This window comes from Mirounga leonina, unplaced genomic scaffold, assembly GCF_011800145.1.
Source record: "Mirounga leonina isolate KUSES-001 unplaced genomic scaffold, KU_Mleo_1.0 Mir_170, whole genome shotgun sequence".
NCBI lineage: Eukaryota > Metazoa > Chordata > Mammalia > Carnivora > Phocidae > Mirounga > Mirounga leonina.
In genome coordinates this window covers 4,231,126-4,249,287 of record NW_023270433.1, presented here as the reverse complement: position 1 = coordinate 4,249,287, position 18,162 = coordinate 4,231,126, and the positions used below count along the sequence as shown (strand labels likewise).

At 58.3% G+C, this 18,162-nt stretch overlaps 1 protein-coding gene across 1 annotated transcript in view; it reads left to right on the top strand.

The window, feature by feature from the left end:
* The window catches only part of NTNG2 (netrin G2), a 65,116-nt gene that overhangs the window by 44,040 nt on the left and 2,914 nt on the right, over positions 1–18,162 (top strand). Inside the window, exons 5-9 of the mRNA XM_035016576.1 lie at positions 9,535–9,707; positions 12,682–12,708; positions 13,502–13,703; positions 16,981–17,055; positions 17,447–17,550. Coding sequence (XP_034872467.1) covers positions 9,535–9,707; positions 12,682–12,708; positions 13,502–13,703; positions 16,981–17,055; positions 17,447–17,550 — 581 coding nt within the window. The remainder of the gene's footprint in view (positions 1–9,534; positions 9,708–12,681; positions 12,709–13,501; positions 13,704–16,980; positions 17,056–17,446; positions 17,551–18,162) is intronic.

The following is an 18,162-nucleotide window of genomic DNA, read 5'->3' as shown; positions in this document are numbered from 1 at the left end:
AGTCCACTCTCCGTTCCACACACGGACCAGCGGCCAACTGGGGGGATGCCAGGCAGAGAGGATGCATTACCAAGAACCACCAGGGCCCTGGGCTCTCCCTTGTGCCCCCCCTGTGTGCCCCATGTCAAAGGGGTCCCTGCGAATGTCCTGAAATCCTGGTGGGCTTGACCTTGGAGGGGAGCCAGCCCTGGGCCCCTCCTCCCTGCGGGCTCCAGCACCCGTCTCTCTCCCTCCCTCCCTCCCTCTCTCTCTCTCTCTCATCGCCCCCTTCCTGCCCAGGAGCGATGACATCACTTTTTCCGGCTGCCAGGCGTTGACCTACATTCCTCCCGCCCTCCTGTCTGGGAGGCGCTCCAAACACCCGCTCCTCTCGCCCCAAGGAGGGAAGGGCCCGCTCACGATTTTCGTGGAGCCCTGGTGCCAGGCCCGTGGCCAGATGGCGCTCCCGCCGGCAGCTCCCGGGTGCCACCCGCCCTCCCTGCAGGGCAGGGCACGCTCTGGCCTGGCCGGGGCTGGTGGCCCTGTGGTCCCCACGGTTGTGCGGCTGCCGAGGCCCCGGCCAGGCCCTGCAGGTGGACAGGAGGGGGTGATGTCGGCGTGCCAGTCGCCTCTTGGCAGGAGCAGAGCACAGTCCCCGAGAACTGGGGTTGTCTGGGATGGCCTTCCCCTGGAGGTGAGGCCTGGCCCCGCCTGCAGACAGTTGCTGTCCCCGGGGGCTCATTAGGGACTCATTGACTTGAGAAGGGGGCTGAGGCCCTCTGTCTGGAGGGCGGGCAGCAGGGCCAGCTTCCAGTGGGCAAGGGGGTACAGCCCATGCCAGGCCTCAAGAGTGGTGAGGGGTTGGGCTGGAAGGCCATGATCAGCCGTGTCCACGCGCAGGGGTGGCAGGTGAGGCTGCCAGAGAAAATGCCCAGGTAAATTTGAATTTCAGATAAACAACAAAATTTTTTAGTGTAAGTATGTCCCACATAGGTCATGGGATATACTTATACTAAAAACCTATTCATTGTTTACCTGAAATTCAAATTTAACCAGGCACCCTAAATTTTTATTTGCCAGATGTGTCTCCTCAGGAAAGTGGCTCTGGGATGACAGTGCGTGTGTCCCCCGGTGGGGACCCCCAGGGCCTGGAGGACAGGCAGGCTGATCTGGGAGCTGCTGGTCACAGACAGGCTCTGGTGTAGGATGTTGACAGACGAGGGGGCCTGTCTCGGGCTGGGCACCTGGGGGCTGCCAGGTAAGGGTAAGGCCAGTCTTCATTCCTAGGAACCCCCACTCCCACCTCCGTGACCTCTCGGCCGTTGGCAATCTGTGCAGTGCTCGATCTGTGCTGGATCCCATGCAGTGACCCCCACCTAAGGGCGCCCCTCCCTCCCAACGGCCCGACGGAGGGGAGACTAGCGCCCTGAGGCTGGTCACCTGCCCCAGGCGCTGCTCCAGCCGTGACACCGCCTGCCTGTTACCTGAGCAGCCACTCTGCGCCCGGTGCTGCCATGAGCTCACTCATTCATTCAACAGACGCCGAGAGCCCACCGTGGGCCAGGCAGGGCGTCAGGCACTTGCGAGCAATGAAACAGCAAAATTGAAAATCTCAGGTGTAATTCAACCCTTGCAAGTTGCAAAGGAAAGGTCTGAGTCCCAGAGCAGTGACTTGCTCAAGGTCACCCAGCAAATTAGGAGCAGGGCCGGGGCGAGAGTCTGGCTGCTGACTCAGCACCTCTCCTCCTGTCCCTCTCCCTCTGTCCCTCCCTCTCCCTCCCTGTCCTCTCTCTCTCCCTCTCTCCCTCTTTCTCCCTCTCTCTCTCTCCTCTCCCCCTCTCTCTGTCTCTCATGGAGCCGCTCCTGCTGTGTCAATAGGACTTAAAGCCTGGGACTCTGAGATGGGGCTGGGGTGGGAGGGGCAGCAGGTCCGGGTGGGCTGGGAGCGTCCGCTAGCCCGGGGCAGGCCCCCTGGGGCTGGCCGGCCTCACACTGTCCCTGTTCATTATCAAATAATGCTTCCTGATGGATGGGCTGGAAAGTGCTGTGTAGTGGGGTCAGGTGGCTCAGGTGATGGTTCTCTGGTGAGATTGATGGTTCTCAAAGGTCAAATTCAAAAAGCAATTCCTTGGGAAAATTGATCCCATGGATGCAGGAGAAACATTCGGGCAGGCGGGGCAACCACCCACCCAGGCCTGCACACAGGCAGAAGCTAGTGCTGGGAGGGAAGGTGGCACAGGGGCTTCTTTCTTCTGTGGCTGCCCGTTTCCTGGGCCAAGGCCAGGCAAGGTCAGAATTGCGAAGGCTGTGGGCAGGGGCACAGCCTTGTGTCCCCTCCCCTGGCCTTGGTCGTCTCTGTGCTGTCAGCAGAAGGCGAGCTCCAAGAGCCGTGAGGTGGGAAAGCGGCTATGAGCCCCCGACAGCCCTGAGTTCAAATCCCGCCTATCCACCACCCAGAGACCTGGAGTGAGTTACTGTCACGTGACCTACTAGAATCTAGCATCCTCACCTGCGGCGGTGGGGGAGTGTGCCTTCTGGGTTTCACAGGTTAACAGTGCACGTTGCCCAGCGCCTGTCCACGTATGAGTGCTCAATAAATTATTGAAATATGCTCGCTTATTTTTTTATTTATTTCATCTCCCAAGGGCCTTCTGGAATAGCGAAGAGAAATCCCAGATGGACAGGAGGTAGCCTGAGGGAGGGCGGGGAGGCACGTGCCTGTGTCGAGGGGACTGTGGGTGGGTTGCTCTCCTCTGGGCCCGTGTCTGTCTGACAGCCAGCCCCGACACTCTCCAGGCCACGGCCCCCTGCCTGCTTGTGGCCCTTCCTAAAGCGGGGCTCACCAGCTGTGTGGCCTTGGGCAACTCACTTCCCTTCTCTGTGCCTCATTTCCTTACCTGTAAAACGGAGATGATAGTAATATATGCTTCGTAAGGCTCTTGTGAAGAGTTGGCGCGTTCATTCCTGGAAGGCTCTCAAGATCCCTGTCTCCAGGAGCTCAGAAGTCTAAGGAATGAGGAAACCAACAGGACGCTAACATTTGTGAAGCGCTTCTAGGCATTGAGCAAGTCCTTCATAGACCACATCCCAGTTACGTCTTACAGCAACCCTGGGGGGCAGGTGCCGCTGACATCCTATTTGACAGATTGGAAACTGAGCCGTGGGAAGTTCCGCAACCTTCCTGAGGTCACACAGTAGGAGGCCAAACATCCCAGGCTGGTGCAACCACGGCCCAGGGCTACCATCTTGCCATCACCAGGAAAGGCCGGAGGAAGGGGCACAGACCCTGGACAGTGGCTGCATGTGCGGGGGCTTTGGCTTCGGCCACCCTACGTGCGCGGATAGTCATGTGGCAGGTGCATTACTTTGTCCATTCATTTATTCCCTCACTCACGGGTGCCCAACGCCACCGATTCTCATGACAGCCTTGGGGTGAGCAGGGGACAAAACTGGGACTCTGGAGCTCCACGGTACCCCCGCCCCCACTGGCCACCAGGGAGTTCAGGTATCGAGTGTGAGCTCTGGCACTGGGGCTACCTTGGTTCAAGTCCCGGCTTCTGCCCCTTCCCGGCTGGGGGGCGTCGGGCAGTTCACTTCCCCGTCCCGGGCCTCAGTTGCCCCATCTGCTCAGTGGCTATAATAACGGTATGTCGTTCATAGGATTGCTGGGAAAGGCCCGTGTGCTATTTCGTGGAGCTCTCAGAATGGTGCCACGTGTCAGTCATACTCAGCCAGCAGCCTTCTTTGAGGTGCGGCGCGATAGGTTGATACAAAGAGTAAAATAAACCTCGGAAGGTTTCTAGGAGAGAGATTATAATAAAACCCTGTCACTTAGGTAACCCCTTCACGACTTTCCCATATCCCAATTATCATTCATTCATTTAACAGTTTACTGAGATACAATTTACATACCACACAACACACCCATGTAAAGTGTACAGTTCAATGGCTTTAATCTACTCACAGATGCATGCACCCATCCCCACAGTCAGGCTTTCCAACATTTTCATCACCTTAAAAGGAATCCCTGCTCTCCTCCCCCCAGCCCCCGGCAACCACTAATCTACTTTCTGTCTCTGTGGATTTGCCTAATCTGGACATTTCCTATAAATGGAATCAAACAGCATTTGCCCTTTTGTGTCTGGCTTTTTTTTTTTTTTTTTGCTTAGCATCATGCTTTCCAGTTTCATCCATGCTGTAGCAGGTGTTACGACTCCATTCCCTTTTATGGCCCAGTAATATTCCATTGTATGTATTCTGCTTTTCTGTTGATGAACACTTGGGTTGTTTCTACTTTTCGGCTACCGTGAAGGTGGCTGCTATGAACATCCATGCACACATGTTGTGTGTGGGCATGCTCTCGTTTCTCCTGGGTGTATACCTACTACGGGTGGGATCGCTGGGTCACGTGTTGTTGCTGGATTAACTCCGTGTTGAGTCTTGCAAGGAACCGCCAGACTGCCTCCCAAAGCAACTGCACCATTTTACCTTCCCACCAGCAGCGTATAAGGGTTTCAGTTTCCCCACATCCTTACCAACGCTTGTTATTATCTGTGTTTTTGATAACCATCCTGAGATGCACCTGGAGGGGTAACTTGCAGTAATTTTGATTTGTATTTGGCTGACGGTTAATGATGCTGAGCATCTTGTCACGGTCTTGTTGGCCATGTGTGTGTCTTTCTTGGGGAAAGGTCTATGCAGATCCTTCCACCATTTTAAAAACTGGGTTATGTTTTTTATTACTGAGGTGCAGAGTTCATTATGTAGTCTAGATCTAAGTTGCAACATTTTCTCCCATTCTATGAATTGCCTTTTCACTTTCTTGACTGTGGCCTTTGACACACACAGGTTTTTAATTTTGATAAAATCCAGTGTATACATTTTTTTTCTTCTGTTGTCTGTGCTTTAGGCGTCTTGGATAAGAAACCACTGCTTTACCCAGAGTCACAGAGATTTGCCTGTATATTTCCGTTTTTCTAGTTTTAGCTTTTACATATAGGTCCTCGATCCATTTTGAGTTAATTTCTGTTTATGGTGTGACTTCATTCTCGTGCATGTGGATATCCCATATTATTAATTTACTTGCTTAATAGTTGCTTTAAGTGAATATACTTCCTTGCTTCACATAGGCGATAATATTTTTAAGATCCCAGGTTTGATGAGATTGTCACTTAAAAAAAAAATACGGTGTGTTCAAAATAAATACTAATCCCGAAATTGTTTTATAGCTCACGCATGCATCGCCTACAGTCACATCGTGTGCTCCACCGTGGGAGACGGTGCTGATGCTGACGCTTATTGGGGACGAGGGACGGTGTAACAGGGGCTGACGGAGCAGAGATTGTGAAAAGTTCCCCTGCAGAAGTGACATTTGGCCTCAAACCTGACGCGTCCCCCAGGGGTTCGCTTTAGGAGACGGGGGGCAGGGCCTGGCTGCATGCTCCAGTGGAGGGAACAGCATATGCCGAGGTCCAGAGGAAAGCAAGCTCAGAACACATGCTGGACAGAGATGGGGAGGGAGAGACAGAGAGACCTGGAGAGATTAGAGAGAGAGAGAGAGCAGGAGAGCACAAGGAGAGAGCCAGGGAGGCCGAGCCCACACACCTGTGGGTCAGCAAGTCTAAGAAACACCTCCGTTGACTGCGTTCCGTTTCTGTGCCAGCCCTGGTGAGGCTTTCCCCTACCATGTGGGCTTCTCCTGGCAGCTGTACCCAACAGGGAACTTCTCTCTTTGGTGGAGGAGACACCGGGCTCATTCCAGAGCTCAGCCAGGGAGGGTGGAGAAGCCAAGACACCCTCTGGGAGAGGAGGCCTGTGGGAGGGCCTGGCCAGCAGGGGACTGGGGCAGAGCGGGGTCGGGATTTGGGTCTGGAGTAACTAGCTGCACAGCCTTGGCTTCTCCCCAGCCTGGACCCCATGGGCCTGTCCATCTCTGACGCCCTGGACTCCCCGCTACCATCATTACAATCTGATTCTCAGATTCAGCCGGTCTTCACGCATTTTTAACAAGCCAAGGTCAGTGTTATCACCCAAAGTTGAGATGGCCATCTTTTTATGTAGCTGATACCTAAAAATATCCCGTCCTCGGGCCAGAAGCATGGAGTACATTCCTGGTTCCACACAGCTGGGGTGTTCCTCTCCAGCTGGCTCAGTGGGAAGTTAAATAGGAATTCAGAAGGGAAAAAAAATCTGAGGTCAAATTCATTTTGCAAACAAACTCTGTTAGACAAAGTCAGGCAGGTTTCTTTCCTGCAGGACTTGTCAGAGCCTGTGATCTGCTAATGGGCACTGTGTGTGGGGTGGTCAGGGAGGAGGGAGTGAGGGCATTAGGGAAGCATCATATGTGCTGACCAGTAAGGTTAAGCACAAGCCCTCTCTTTGCCAAGGACTAGCTCTAGGGTCTAGTTTCCCCGGGAAGAAGCGTCACCAGCACCAGCAGGTGCCTGCCCATCCCCCTGTGCCTTTCCAAGAGCTGAGCACCCGGCAGGCCCACTGTGCCTATGTGGCTGTGGATTGGAACTCCGGAGAAAGAGTGAACAGGCTTCTTCATGTGCTGTGGAGCCCAGCTCTGCACTGCAGTAGATTCTCCACAGGGTCGGGGCCCAGGCTGTAAGGAGAGGGGGTGGTGGCGGCTGGAGAGTAAGAAAGAGTACAGACTTCAGCATCTGTTGACACCAAGGACAGGGCCTTTGTCTGCCTCAGAATTCCCTTCCGGAGAATTCGGGAGACATCCCTGGACCCGAGAATGAGTCACGAACGCGGGTGGTGTGTGACTTGGAGCAGGGTTTCCCACTCAGCCCCCCTGAGACCTGGAGGACCTCCCCTCCAAGAGGAAAGGCATGTGTGAGCTCGGCAGCCATCCACCCTCCCCGCCCTGGCCTGACCACCCAGTTTAAAATAACATTTGTCATCCGCTTATACACGTAATACCTGCTCACGATAGAGAATGTAGGAAATGTGCAATGTGACAAAGAAGAAAATAAGAACCATGTATCAGCCCATCCCTTCCCGACCTAGGACAATCACGCCAATACCCAGATACATTTTCTCTTGGTGATTTGGGTGTGGATACATGTATTTTAAATGTCACCAGAAGACGCATGTATTAGTCTGCCCGGGGCTGCCATAACTGAACACCACAGGCTAGCCTCCGTGCCTCCACCCGAGCCCAGGCCTCTGTTCTCTGCTGCCAGCCGACGCCCAGCTTTCTCCCTGACCTCCCCTCCCTGGCTCTGGCGCCCCAGACAGGGCATTCTGCACGGAGCTGCCCCAGGGATATAAACGATGCCCCAGGGCAGACAGCCTCCAATCTCCCAGCGGCTTCTGTGTCCTGGGCTGGCCTCCTCTCACCCCCTGGGCTCCTCTCAGACCCCAGGGGCGGGGCTAGGGTCTTTCCTCCAGTTCTTGCCTCTTTCCAGAAGGTTCTCTCCTCCTTGTCTGGCAAACTCTTGATCCTCCTTCAGGCCTTAGTTTAAAACTGTTCTTCCTGGAAGCCTATCCTGCTCCCCCAAGACTAAGTTAAGACCCCCCCATGATTCCCTCTCCTATATGATGCTTGGGCACCTGTAACAATTGCCATTAATTAAAGATTTGCACGATGACTGTTGTCAAATTAATAGACGTCATGTTTACGCATTAAACATAGAGAGGCTGGAGCCCCTGGTGGAGAGAGTCGCCAATACTCCGGTCTCCGGGTACACATCTCCCCCGTCATTACTCTTTGCACCAGCGTGGTAAATTCGTTACAGGTGATGAGCAATGGTGTGTTACTGTGAACCAGAGCCCATGGGTTACATCACGGATCCCTCTCAGTGCTGTCAGCTCTGTGGGTTTGGACCAATGCACAGTGTCCTGCCTCCACCGTGACCGTGTCACACGGAATGGCTTCACTGCCCTAACACGTCCCCGCGCTCCACGGACTCAACCCAATCACTGGTTTCAGTCATTGCCCTACTAGATAGACTGTATACTCTGCCAGAGCAGGGTCCCCACCGGCTGTGTTGACCATTCCACGATCTGCTCCCCAGCCCAGAGCCTGGCACATAACAGGTACCCTCTCTCTACAGTTCTTGCATATTTTAACAAAAACAGGATTCTACTAAACGCGTTATTCTGCAAGTTGCTTTTTATAAATTTTGACTGTATACCTTGGAAATCTTCCCGTATCAGAACCTAGAGCACTCTTGCTTTCTTTTTCTTATGGAGGATTTCCAACATGCATGCAAACAGAGGACTGCCATTTACCTGTCCCCCGACTTGGGGAGCTATCAACTCGTGGTCTCTCTGGTTTCCTCCCCATCTCCCGCCACCTTCTTCCTTTCCGTGTTATTTTGAAGCAAATCCCAGACCCCAGTTCATTTCATCTGTAAATACTTCAGTGTGTATCTTGAAAGTAGAAGGACTTTAAAAAATGTAACCCCACCACCATCCCCACATCTAGTCAACATTAATTTAAGATCGTCAAATACAGTCAGTCTTCGGATTTCCAATTGTTTCATGAATACTGGTTTGAGTTTAGAAGTTGTTTGACTCGAGATCCAGATGAGGTCCTCGCCCTGCAATTAGTTGATGCCTTTGAGGCTTCTCTTGATCCGGGTCCCCCCCCATCGGTTTTGCCCCCTGCCCTTCAGCTGGTAGAGAGCTGGCTCGTCACCCCTGGGGTCCCCTCCGTCTGGACGGGGCTGACTGCATCCTGCTGCTGTTGTTCTGTGTGTCTCTGGCCCCTGTATTCCCTGGGATTTCGTAGACGGATGCGGAGGCTCCATCAGATTCAAGTCCGGTGTGTTTTGGTGAGACCACGCTGGGGTGCCGTGTGTCCTTCCACTGGTCAGCCATCTCTGCGCGATGGCCAAGAGCCTCGGGCCACTGGCGAAGGGAGGGCTGCTACATGGCGACCTTCTAATCCTTCCCTCTTCGGTTATTAGCTGGGATGCTTCTATAGAAAGAAACATTCCCTCATCCACAGTTGGTTACTCAGAGGTACAGTTTACACAGGACAGAGAGGACATGCTTGATTCTCTCCCTTTATTTACCGGATTTCAGAATAATGAGTTGCCTATAAATATTTGAATGAATGAATGAATAATACATGTGTGGATGAACCGACGGGGTTTGGGAGTCGGGGTTCTCTCCGTCTGCCCTCGAGGGTGTGGGTGTGGGCCGAGGCTGAGAGCTGAGGGGTGGCCCTGGGCCGGGGCCGGGTCTACACAGGGAGGGCTGGTGAGCAACCCTTGCTGCCTGTCAGCCGTCTCGGTCAAGAGCAAAGGTGATTAGGACACAGCGTCTGGTCAAGGTCACCTTGTCACCCTGTCCTGGGAAGTCGGAGAACGCTGCAGGTGCCACCAGATAGGGGAGGAGACGGGCGGCAGGGGCTCCAGGGGCAGCTTTATCCTGGGAGTGGGTGGAAATGGTGCTTTCTGAAGAGCAGGCTGATCAGGGAGGTTTCGTCCCAAAGGAGAGTCCCAGCAGGTTGGACGGGAGGCCTCCAGGGTCACCGTCCCGCGCCCACCTGCCCACGAGTTCACTGACCTCTCTGGCCCTCTGTGCCCCCCCCAGGTGCAAGTGCAACCTGCACGCTAACTTGTGCTCCGTGAGGGAGGGCAGTCTGCAGTGTGAGTGTGAGCACAACACCACGGGCCCCGACTGCGGCAAGTGCAAGAGGAACTTCCGCACCCGGTCCTGGCGCGCCGGCTCCTACCTGCCGCTGCCCCACGGCTCTCCCAACGCGTGTACGTACCCGCCCCCCCGGCCCCGGCCAGCGAGGCTGCGGCCTCCCCTGCTCTCCACCCCGGGGGCTGTGGGTCACACGCACACACGAGCACGCACACGCACAGACACGCGTGCCAACGTGTGCACAAATACAAGTGTGCAGACTCGCAGCCCCTGTTACTCGGCACACCTGCCTCCTGCAACACCTAAGCCCCCCCCCCCCGCCGGGCGCCGAGGGAAACCCGAGATGAGCTGCTCAGCACCTTTCCTGCTGTCCTTCCACTGCTTGACCCCGCAGGCTGGAGAGAAGGCTCCACGGGGTGTCAGGAGGGGGGTGGCGGAGACCCCTGACTCCAGCAGCACCATCCCTCATAACCAGCGCTTACGGGGCATTTACAACCTGCCACACGGGCGCCGCGTGCTGCGCGGTCACCGCCCCCCTTGACCCTCAGGGTCGCCCCTGGAAGGGGGTCTCTTTTAATCCACTTTACAGAAGGGTCGTTCGAGGCCCTGGTCTGAGATCCCCTCCGGCCTCCCGGCCTCCTTTCTCTGCATCGTCCCCTCTTCCCGCCCAGCCTTCCCGTGCCAGGGGAGTGCTCCTTGGGGTGCGCCCACACGTGCCTGCCTCGTGAACACCCTTTGGGGGGGGCCCACTCATCAGGGGCCTCCAGCATAATCCATGGATGTTTCCATGAAATCACAAATCCCAGAGAGCCCCCGAGCTGCCGTGGGGAGGCGCCGGGCTGGCCCCTGGGGAGGACTCGCCCTGGCCAGCCCCCTAGCGACACCACTGAGGTCCGACACTTGTCCCACTCTCTGACAGAGGCTGCACCAGGCACTCATACATCGCTTCTCCCTTAGCCCTCACAGCTGCCCCACGGGTGGAATTGGGATTCCCCCGCTCTCCAGACGAGCAAACTGAGGCCCAGCAGCCCTGGTCCAGCAGCAGGCAACGGGCCAACCCTGGGCCTGGTTCCCAAGCCAGAGGGGGCGGCGGCCCCCTGCCCTGGGACCACCCGCCCGCCTGGGCACCCTCGCGGGAGCCCCTCCACTAACGCCCTCCCTCCACTGATGTGAAAGGTTTGTGTGACTTTAGGCTGATCAAAGCTGAAAGCCTCACGGCGAGGCCATGACAGGCCTGTCGTGTCTGTGCCGGGCGGCAGCCCTTTGAAGGGGTGACTTGCCAGGCGCTCCCGGCACTCCGGGCCTTCAAAGGCACCCAGGGCTCTGGGCGCTGACAGCCGCCCCACCGGGGTCCCTCCCCGCCAGGTGCCCCACCCATGTCTTTGTTGGAGCTGTCCTTGGAGGCCTTTCTTTAGTGGCTGTCACCTCCCTCTCTGACTGGCAGTCTGCCTCCCTTCGTCTGTCCTGCGGGCCTCTCCTCCCCGCTCTCTGCCCCACCTCCTGGGAGGATCTGCCCGAGTCTCCTCACACTGGCAGACTCACAGACCAGCTCTGAACTGCAGGCCCCACACCGTGGTGCCCACCCCTGGTGCCCACCCTCTGTCCAGCCGGCCGTGGGCAGACACCCGCATGCGAGCACAGACCAGGCTTTGCCTCTGGACCCTCTCCCCTCCATCCTGCAGGGGCAGGCGAAGCCCCTTCATCTGGGGAGCTCCTGGAGCTGGTCCCTGCTTCCCCAGAGTCCCCCACCCCGGGAAGGAGGGGAGTCTCCGGAATCCCCCGGAGCAGAGATGAAGCTGGAGGTGCTGTGTGTCCTCAGCCTAACACGAACCCCCCTTCTCTAGGACAACAGGAGAAAACAGCCCCCAAGACACAGACAGAAACAAGTCCCAGGTTAATTTTGCCCCCACCATGTCCCCATCCCAGTAGTGGCACCAATCCCCAGGGGGCCAAGCTGCAAGTGTGGGGGTCTCCCTTGATGCTAGCCCCTCCTTGCCGCTCCTCTCCACTGCCCCCACTCGGTCTCCGCATCCCCTCCCTCACTGTTTCAAGAGCGGCCCTCCCGGCCCGGCCCCGCTAGTCCGTCCTCCCGTCCTCCCTGCTGCAGGCAAAGGGCTCTCTCCTCACTAGGGTGCCCCCGCCCGGGGCCCTCAGAACCAAATCCTAACCCAGTCCAACCCCCGCCCCCCACACAAGGCCCCGTGAGATCATCCGTCGCCCCGGGCCTCCCTGGCGTCCCCTGGGCTCACTCGGGGGCGGTCTGGGTGCCACGTAGCCTGCTGTCCACACCCCCCCTCGGGCACCAAGGGGCGTCCTCACCCTCTGTTCTTCTTCAGGGGGAGGCTGGCACCAGCCCCTTCCTTCCAGGCCTGAGGATTCTTACCCTGCTTTCCTGTGACTCCCTGGTCAACCCCTGACCTTAGGCCTCCTTCAGCCCCCGGGGCACCGACACACACAGAAAGGCCTCCACTCACACCTGTGGGGCCCTGGGCAGGTCATTTTACCCCAAGCCCTGTTTCCCCGAACTGTAGAATCAGGACCCTGAGAGCCCCTGTGGGGTGTGGCAAGGACTAACCGGGCCACACGGGGGCCACGCTTAGCACGTGCCTGGCACACAGTGAGCCTTCCACACGCTTCTGTTGCAGTGAGTCACTCGGCCAAATCCACATCTCCACAGATGGGAGCACACTGGTTTCTCTCCGGTGGCCAGTTCCATCAGCGCCTCCAGGAAACCGTCTGCCCCTGTCGCGGTGCCCCTCCTGTCCTCCGGCACCCCAGTGCCCCCCACCTCTTTGTCCTGCATGGGAGGGCCTGAGAGTCTAACCTCAAAGACGAGGGTGCATATGAAGCCCCCAGTGGGGTGTTTGACACTTACCAGCGGGTCCCCTGGGGTCAGTCATGGCTCTGAGACTCAGTTTCTCCATCTGCAAAATGGGCTAAGGCGGCCCCTCCCTCTCAGGGCGGCCCTGAGGATGAAACTGGATAAGCGGGGTCAGCCCGCAGGCACTTGGCTCCAGGTGTCCCTCCCCCAGCCCTGTCACCGCCCCCTCTCCGCGGGGAGGCCCTGTGACCCCCCTTCTCTCCCCCCAGGTGCTGCTGCAGGCTCTGCTGTTGGCAGTAAGTACGCTCGGGTCCACCCCCCGGGGGAGGCCACCGGGGCCCCCAGTGCACGGCTCCAACCGCACCCCATTCACTTCGTCACCTCTCTCCACTCCCTCCCGTCCCCTGGGCTGTGGCCCTCAGCCCACACCTCCCACATTTCTCCCCTCCAGCTTCCTGGTCAGTGCTGCTTTGGAAAGGGCCCCCGCAAGCCCTGGGTGAACTCCCCATGCCTCCCTCCCCTCCGGGGCAAGAATGGGGGTCCCTTTTTCCTGGCCAGGGGCAGAAGTCCCCCCGACTGTGCGGTTTGCCTGGCTCGGGGCAGTCTGCACCTGTGTGCCCCTGAGGCTGGGGCAGGTACCCGGGATCCTGCTGCCTGCAGGCCAGCTCAGAGGGAGCTGACCGCGGGAGGGAGGCTGGGCGTGGGCCCCCCCCCGCCGCCCTCAGGCTGACAAGTCCTCAGCGTTCACAGCGCCAGGCCCCAGCTAAGCAGGGTGCTTCCGGTACCTGCCCCCACCCCGCACCCTCCCCCCAGGTGGGGTCTGCCAGCAGCTTTTAGAGTGAGCAGGAGAGGACTTGCCAGGGTCAGAGGGCTAGCCGGCGGTCACCTCACGTTTCAGAAATGCTCGAGGGGGGCCACAGCCCACCGTGGGCTGCTCCCTGCTGGGACACCCGGGGGCAGAGACAGTGCCAGAGGAAGGTGGACCCGGGAGAGGATGCCGGCCCCCTCAGTGAGGCCAGAAGTGGCTTCCCTGCGCCGTCCCCACACCTGCCAACTCCCCACCCTCTTGCCTTTCTCGTCTCTTGCCAGGAGTCGGCAGGCCCCGGAAAGACCCCGTCCCCAAAGCCCCTGGGGCCACTGTGGCCGTGAGAGGGGACCCCAGCACTCCCGCCCCCTCCACTTCCACTGGGCGGGCCCCCAAGGCCCCCAGCACCCCACAGCCCACAGGTGGGTGCCCAGGGACAGCCCAGCTGCCCTGCTCTTCCCCTCTTCCCACCATGTCCCCGCCTCTGTGTGTGATGTGCCCTACTGCTGGAGCTTGGCTCTTAGAGAACATTAGACCCTAGAGCCGAGAGTGTGGGGCTGAGGGGCCTCGAGGACATCTGGGCCCACCTGTGACTGGGCCCGAGCCAGGGGATCTGGGGCTCACTTCACGCCCCTCGATACTTCCTCCCCCTGCCTCCCAAAACACTGCTCAGGAGGGTCCTGAGACCAGCATGGCCGAGAGGACGGGGCAACTAAGAAAGGGGAAGTTCCCAGAGGCACTGAGGCCACAGGAAGTTCACCCAAAGCCTGTCTCCCAGGGGAGCTCCTGCCTCAGTGACTGGTGGAGCTGGCCTGCCACCCCCCCCCACACACACACCCCCGCCCCCACATTGCTCTGCTTCCAGGTCCTCCTCAGCAGCTGATCCCTGTGAGTAGACAGCACAGCGTTAGCCAGGAAGGTGAGCTCCCTCTGATCAGCAAGGCAGAAGGGCACCTCTGGGCCCGGGCTGTTTAGAAGAGGGACTGCTGAGCTTTTCTGGGCTGGGTGTGTGGGGCAGGGCCAGGCCAGGGCCAGCATCCTATCCTGCCCCACATCAGACAGAGCAGCCACTCTTAGGGGTCTGCAGCGACAGACAGGCTTGGAAACACCTGCTCTCTGGTTCTAATTCCCCTCCAAAGGTGGATGGGTGTGTAGTCGAGGCCTGGGGTGCTGGGTGGCCCCCTGGGCTCACCTGTCCCTGCCCGCTGCAAATGCCGGGAGTCTGAAAGGACTCATTCTTCCCGGAGGGTGCCAGGAGGATGTGTCCAAGGGAATTCTTCCTGGTCCCAGCTGGGAAGGGGTGCCTCAGCAGTGTGCCCCAGCAGGGAGGAGATGGCAGGGGTTTCTCACTCCTTGGGCAGAGCCATGACCTTTCCTCTCTCTGCACACAGACCCGGGGAGGCGCGGACCAGGTCTCCAATGGGCAGAAATCCCTCCTTCAGCTGGGGAAGGGATCCACACTCAGCCTCTCCCCACCTTGGCCTGGAGTGGGGCTCAGCCCTCTCCACGCCTGGGTGCATGCCATGGAAAAGTCCCCCTCGTTCCTGGGCCATCTTGCTTAACTCCTCCAGGGGACCCGGAGGGTGACCAACCCCAGCTCTTTTTATTTCTGCCCTCCTCCCTCCTCCACCGGAGGCATTTGCAGGAGGCAGGGGCTAGTCAGGAGCCTCAGGGATTTCAGGGGAGCCTCCTGGCCCAGGGATCCTCTTTGGGGTGAAGGATGGGTCCACACTGGGAATGCCAGGACGGAAGCTGGCCCAGCCGCCTGAGCTTTGGCCTGTGCTTCTTGGTGCTGAGCCTGTGACGGACAGACGAGAGCAAAACCCTCCATGGTGGGTGCCGTGTCTGCGTGCAAACAGCAGCCCGTCTGGGTGGGAGACCAGATGCCCTATCTCTCTCTCTCTCTCTCTCTCTCTCTCTCTCACACACACACACACACACATACACAAACACACTTCACAGAGGAACCCTGAATGCTTCTGCTTTGGTGCAAGCGGTGTGGGGCAAGCTGGAAGGTAAGGAGAGTCCAAGGCCAGGGCAGTGAGCCAAGGCGAGGTGGGCTTGAATTTTGAGGTCTCCAGGACTCAAGTGGCGAGAAGGGGCGCTCCGACAGCCAGCGACCCGAGCAGCCCACGTCACTCCTCTTAGCAACGAAAGCTTGTGCCCTGGGCCCCGTGTACCTGGACCCCCACTAATAATGACAGTTCTCCAGTTGGCAGAGTGTGGACTTCTCCTGGGGAAGTCACAGCTCCGAGGGATGGGGCCACCTGGTCCCACAGGTGAGGGTGTTAAGGCTTAGGAAGGAACAGCTGTATTTCATGGTGTGTAAACTATACTTCAATAAAGCTGTTTAAAAAGAAAGAAGCAGCTGCTCAAGGTAATAGGATTACAAAGGCACCCAGGCAGGATTCAAACTCGGGGCTCACTGACTCCGAGACTAGCTTCACGGCCTCAGAGGCCGTGAGCTGGTGCCGTCTTTAAGACCCGGCGGGCGCAGCTCCCCGATTCCAAAGGAACAGACGGGGTCTCCATCTGGCCTTGGCACAAGACACGGGCCATTTCGAGAATATTCTTCCCGCACACCTGAGCGTGCCCCAGAGAGCCCAGCCAGGGGTCTTTCTTGCCCCCAGATCCCAGCCCCAGAAAGGTCCTGAGTCTCCCCCACATGCCTCCCAACAGGTGCTTCAGCTCTTTGGCCAGAGTCCAGCTGGGCCTGTGAACCTCTGGCCCAGATGTTTCCCCCTCCTGCCAATGTCAAGCTGTCTGGAGGGCAGGGGTTGCTGGGCAGGAAAAGCTGCTCAAGACCCTTAATCCTCACCCGCAGAGGGTGGTGGGAGAAAGGCTGCAAAGCAAAAAGGCTTCAGGGCGGGTTTTATTGCGGCTCTAATTAAGCCCTTGCCAATTTGGGTCCTGCAGCCTCTTCTCCTCATTGAGCACCATATTAATGTCAATTTGATGTCCAAAGGCTCCCAGATCCCAGCTGGAAAGTCTCCTGCACTTTTTAGCTGGTAGATTTTCTTTTTCTCCCCACCAACCGGCATCGTGCGTGATCCCTTTAAGAAGCGGAAAGAATCTGATTTCTGCCCTGTCCCTCTGGGTTTGTCCTTTGAAATTCAGCGCACAGAGCAGTGCTTTGCCTTCATCAGCCCAGCCTGCTTCCCCTGCTCTGTGTCCCGTCAGTCTTGGAAATAGACTCTGTGGCACTGGGGGCTGACTCACATTGGGGTCCCTGGTGAAAGTGGGTCCTAACGGTGGGTTGGGGGGGTAGGCCAGATGGTGGAGGGGCTCCAGTCCCCGCATTGGTATTGGACAGGAAGCCTTCAAGGACCCTTCTGGACACACTGGATGACACATGTCCCCCTTTACAGTCATTAGCCAGGGACTTCAGCACAGAGAGGTCTGGGCCCAGACACAGGACCGGATCCAAGTCTACCCTCAGTAGGAACGGGGACAACCCAGGGAGAGTAGAAAAGTCATATAAATCAGGTGTCCCACCGAGGAAAGGACAGCCCAAAGCGTGCAGATTCTCGGCTCTCCCCACTCCCCTTAGCTGGCCTCAAGTCCACGTGTGCCCTCCACAGGCTAGAGTAGAGTAGATGCTGCCTCTTCAGTAGATTTGGACCCAGTTCTATTTGGCCAGTGTAGACAGAGCCGCTTCTTACTGTGCTCCTGCTGCTAAGGGTGTGTGATGCCTCAGTGTGTCTCCAGGACCCCCCAGCCCCACCTTGTCCCATAACTGAGTTTCTTCTCTTCTTTCCCCAAGAGTGGATCAGGCCATCTACCGCTGCCCCCCTTGGGGAGAGCTCCCCCTGGCCCCAGACGCCCTCCAGTGCAGAAGGTATGGGGGGAGGGCCTGCACGGGCATTAGGCCCCCCACCCCCACCCCGGTCAGCTCCTTAGACTGCGGGCCCCTCCCGCTCTAGTGGAGGGAGCAGGTGGGACTGGGGTGGGAGGGGCCCATGGGAGCTAGGGGGGGCTTGGAGCTCTACCTGCCCCCACCCCAACTCTCACCTTCTTAGAGATGCCCAGTGTGATATCACCAGGCCCAACCCCCATGAATCCTTCACTCCCCCCAAGGGCTTTGGAGCCAAGTGGAGACTCTGCCCTGATAGCAGGAACCCTGTCCTGCCACCGTCAGCCACAGGACACGGGGGGCAGAGATGGAGCTCAGAGTGAGTCAGGACTTCTGCAGGCGCTGGGTGGCAGTCAGACCAAGACCGTGGGCCTAGCTATGGGCAGATGAAAGAAGACAGTGCATTCCAGGTGCACGACCAGCTAGGGCAGATGCTTGGTGGTGGGGCGCCAGTGAGCAGGGCAGGAGGCATCGTGCAAGGTACTGATACCTAGCCCGGAGCCTCCGTCTCCCACGGCGGCGGGAGGAGACACGCGTGGGCTCGTCGTAGCCAGAGACGGACATGCGCAGGAAGCACACAGGGCGTTGTCTGACTCTCCAGGAAGGGAGGTTGTTTCCACCCCAGCTCACCCGCTCCCTGGACCTTAGTCCTAATGCCTGCTTGGACGACAGCCCCGGCCCCACACCTCGGGCCCCCCGAGAGCGGTGAGCGGGGCTCTCAGCGCCCTCTGCTGGCAGGCACTTCTGGAGCGGGACCCACAATTGCTGAGGGTCTCGAGTTGGGCATCCTCCCTGGTGATGGAGCCCCTGGAACCATCTCTCCCCTGCCCTGGACCGACTAGGGCACCACAGGCTCCCAGAGGGACGCCGAGCCCACTCTGCTGCCCGGACAGTGTCATGCTCACTCACAAAGGTGGGGCCAGGCCGCGGTGCGTTCTGACGTGGAAGGCAGGCGCGGTCTGCTTGTGGCTCGCAACACCTGCAAGCAGGGAATCTGTGAATAGTAAAGGACTCGCTTTGGCTGGAACCGGGGGGGGGGGGGGGGTCAGAAGGAGAGAAGCCAAAGCCTTGGACGCCAGGTCCACGCTCTGG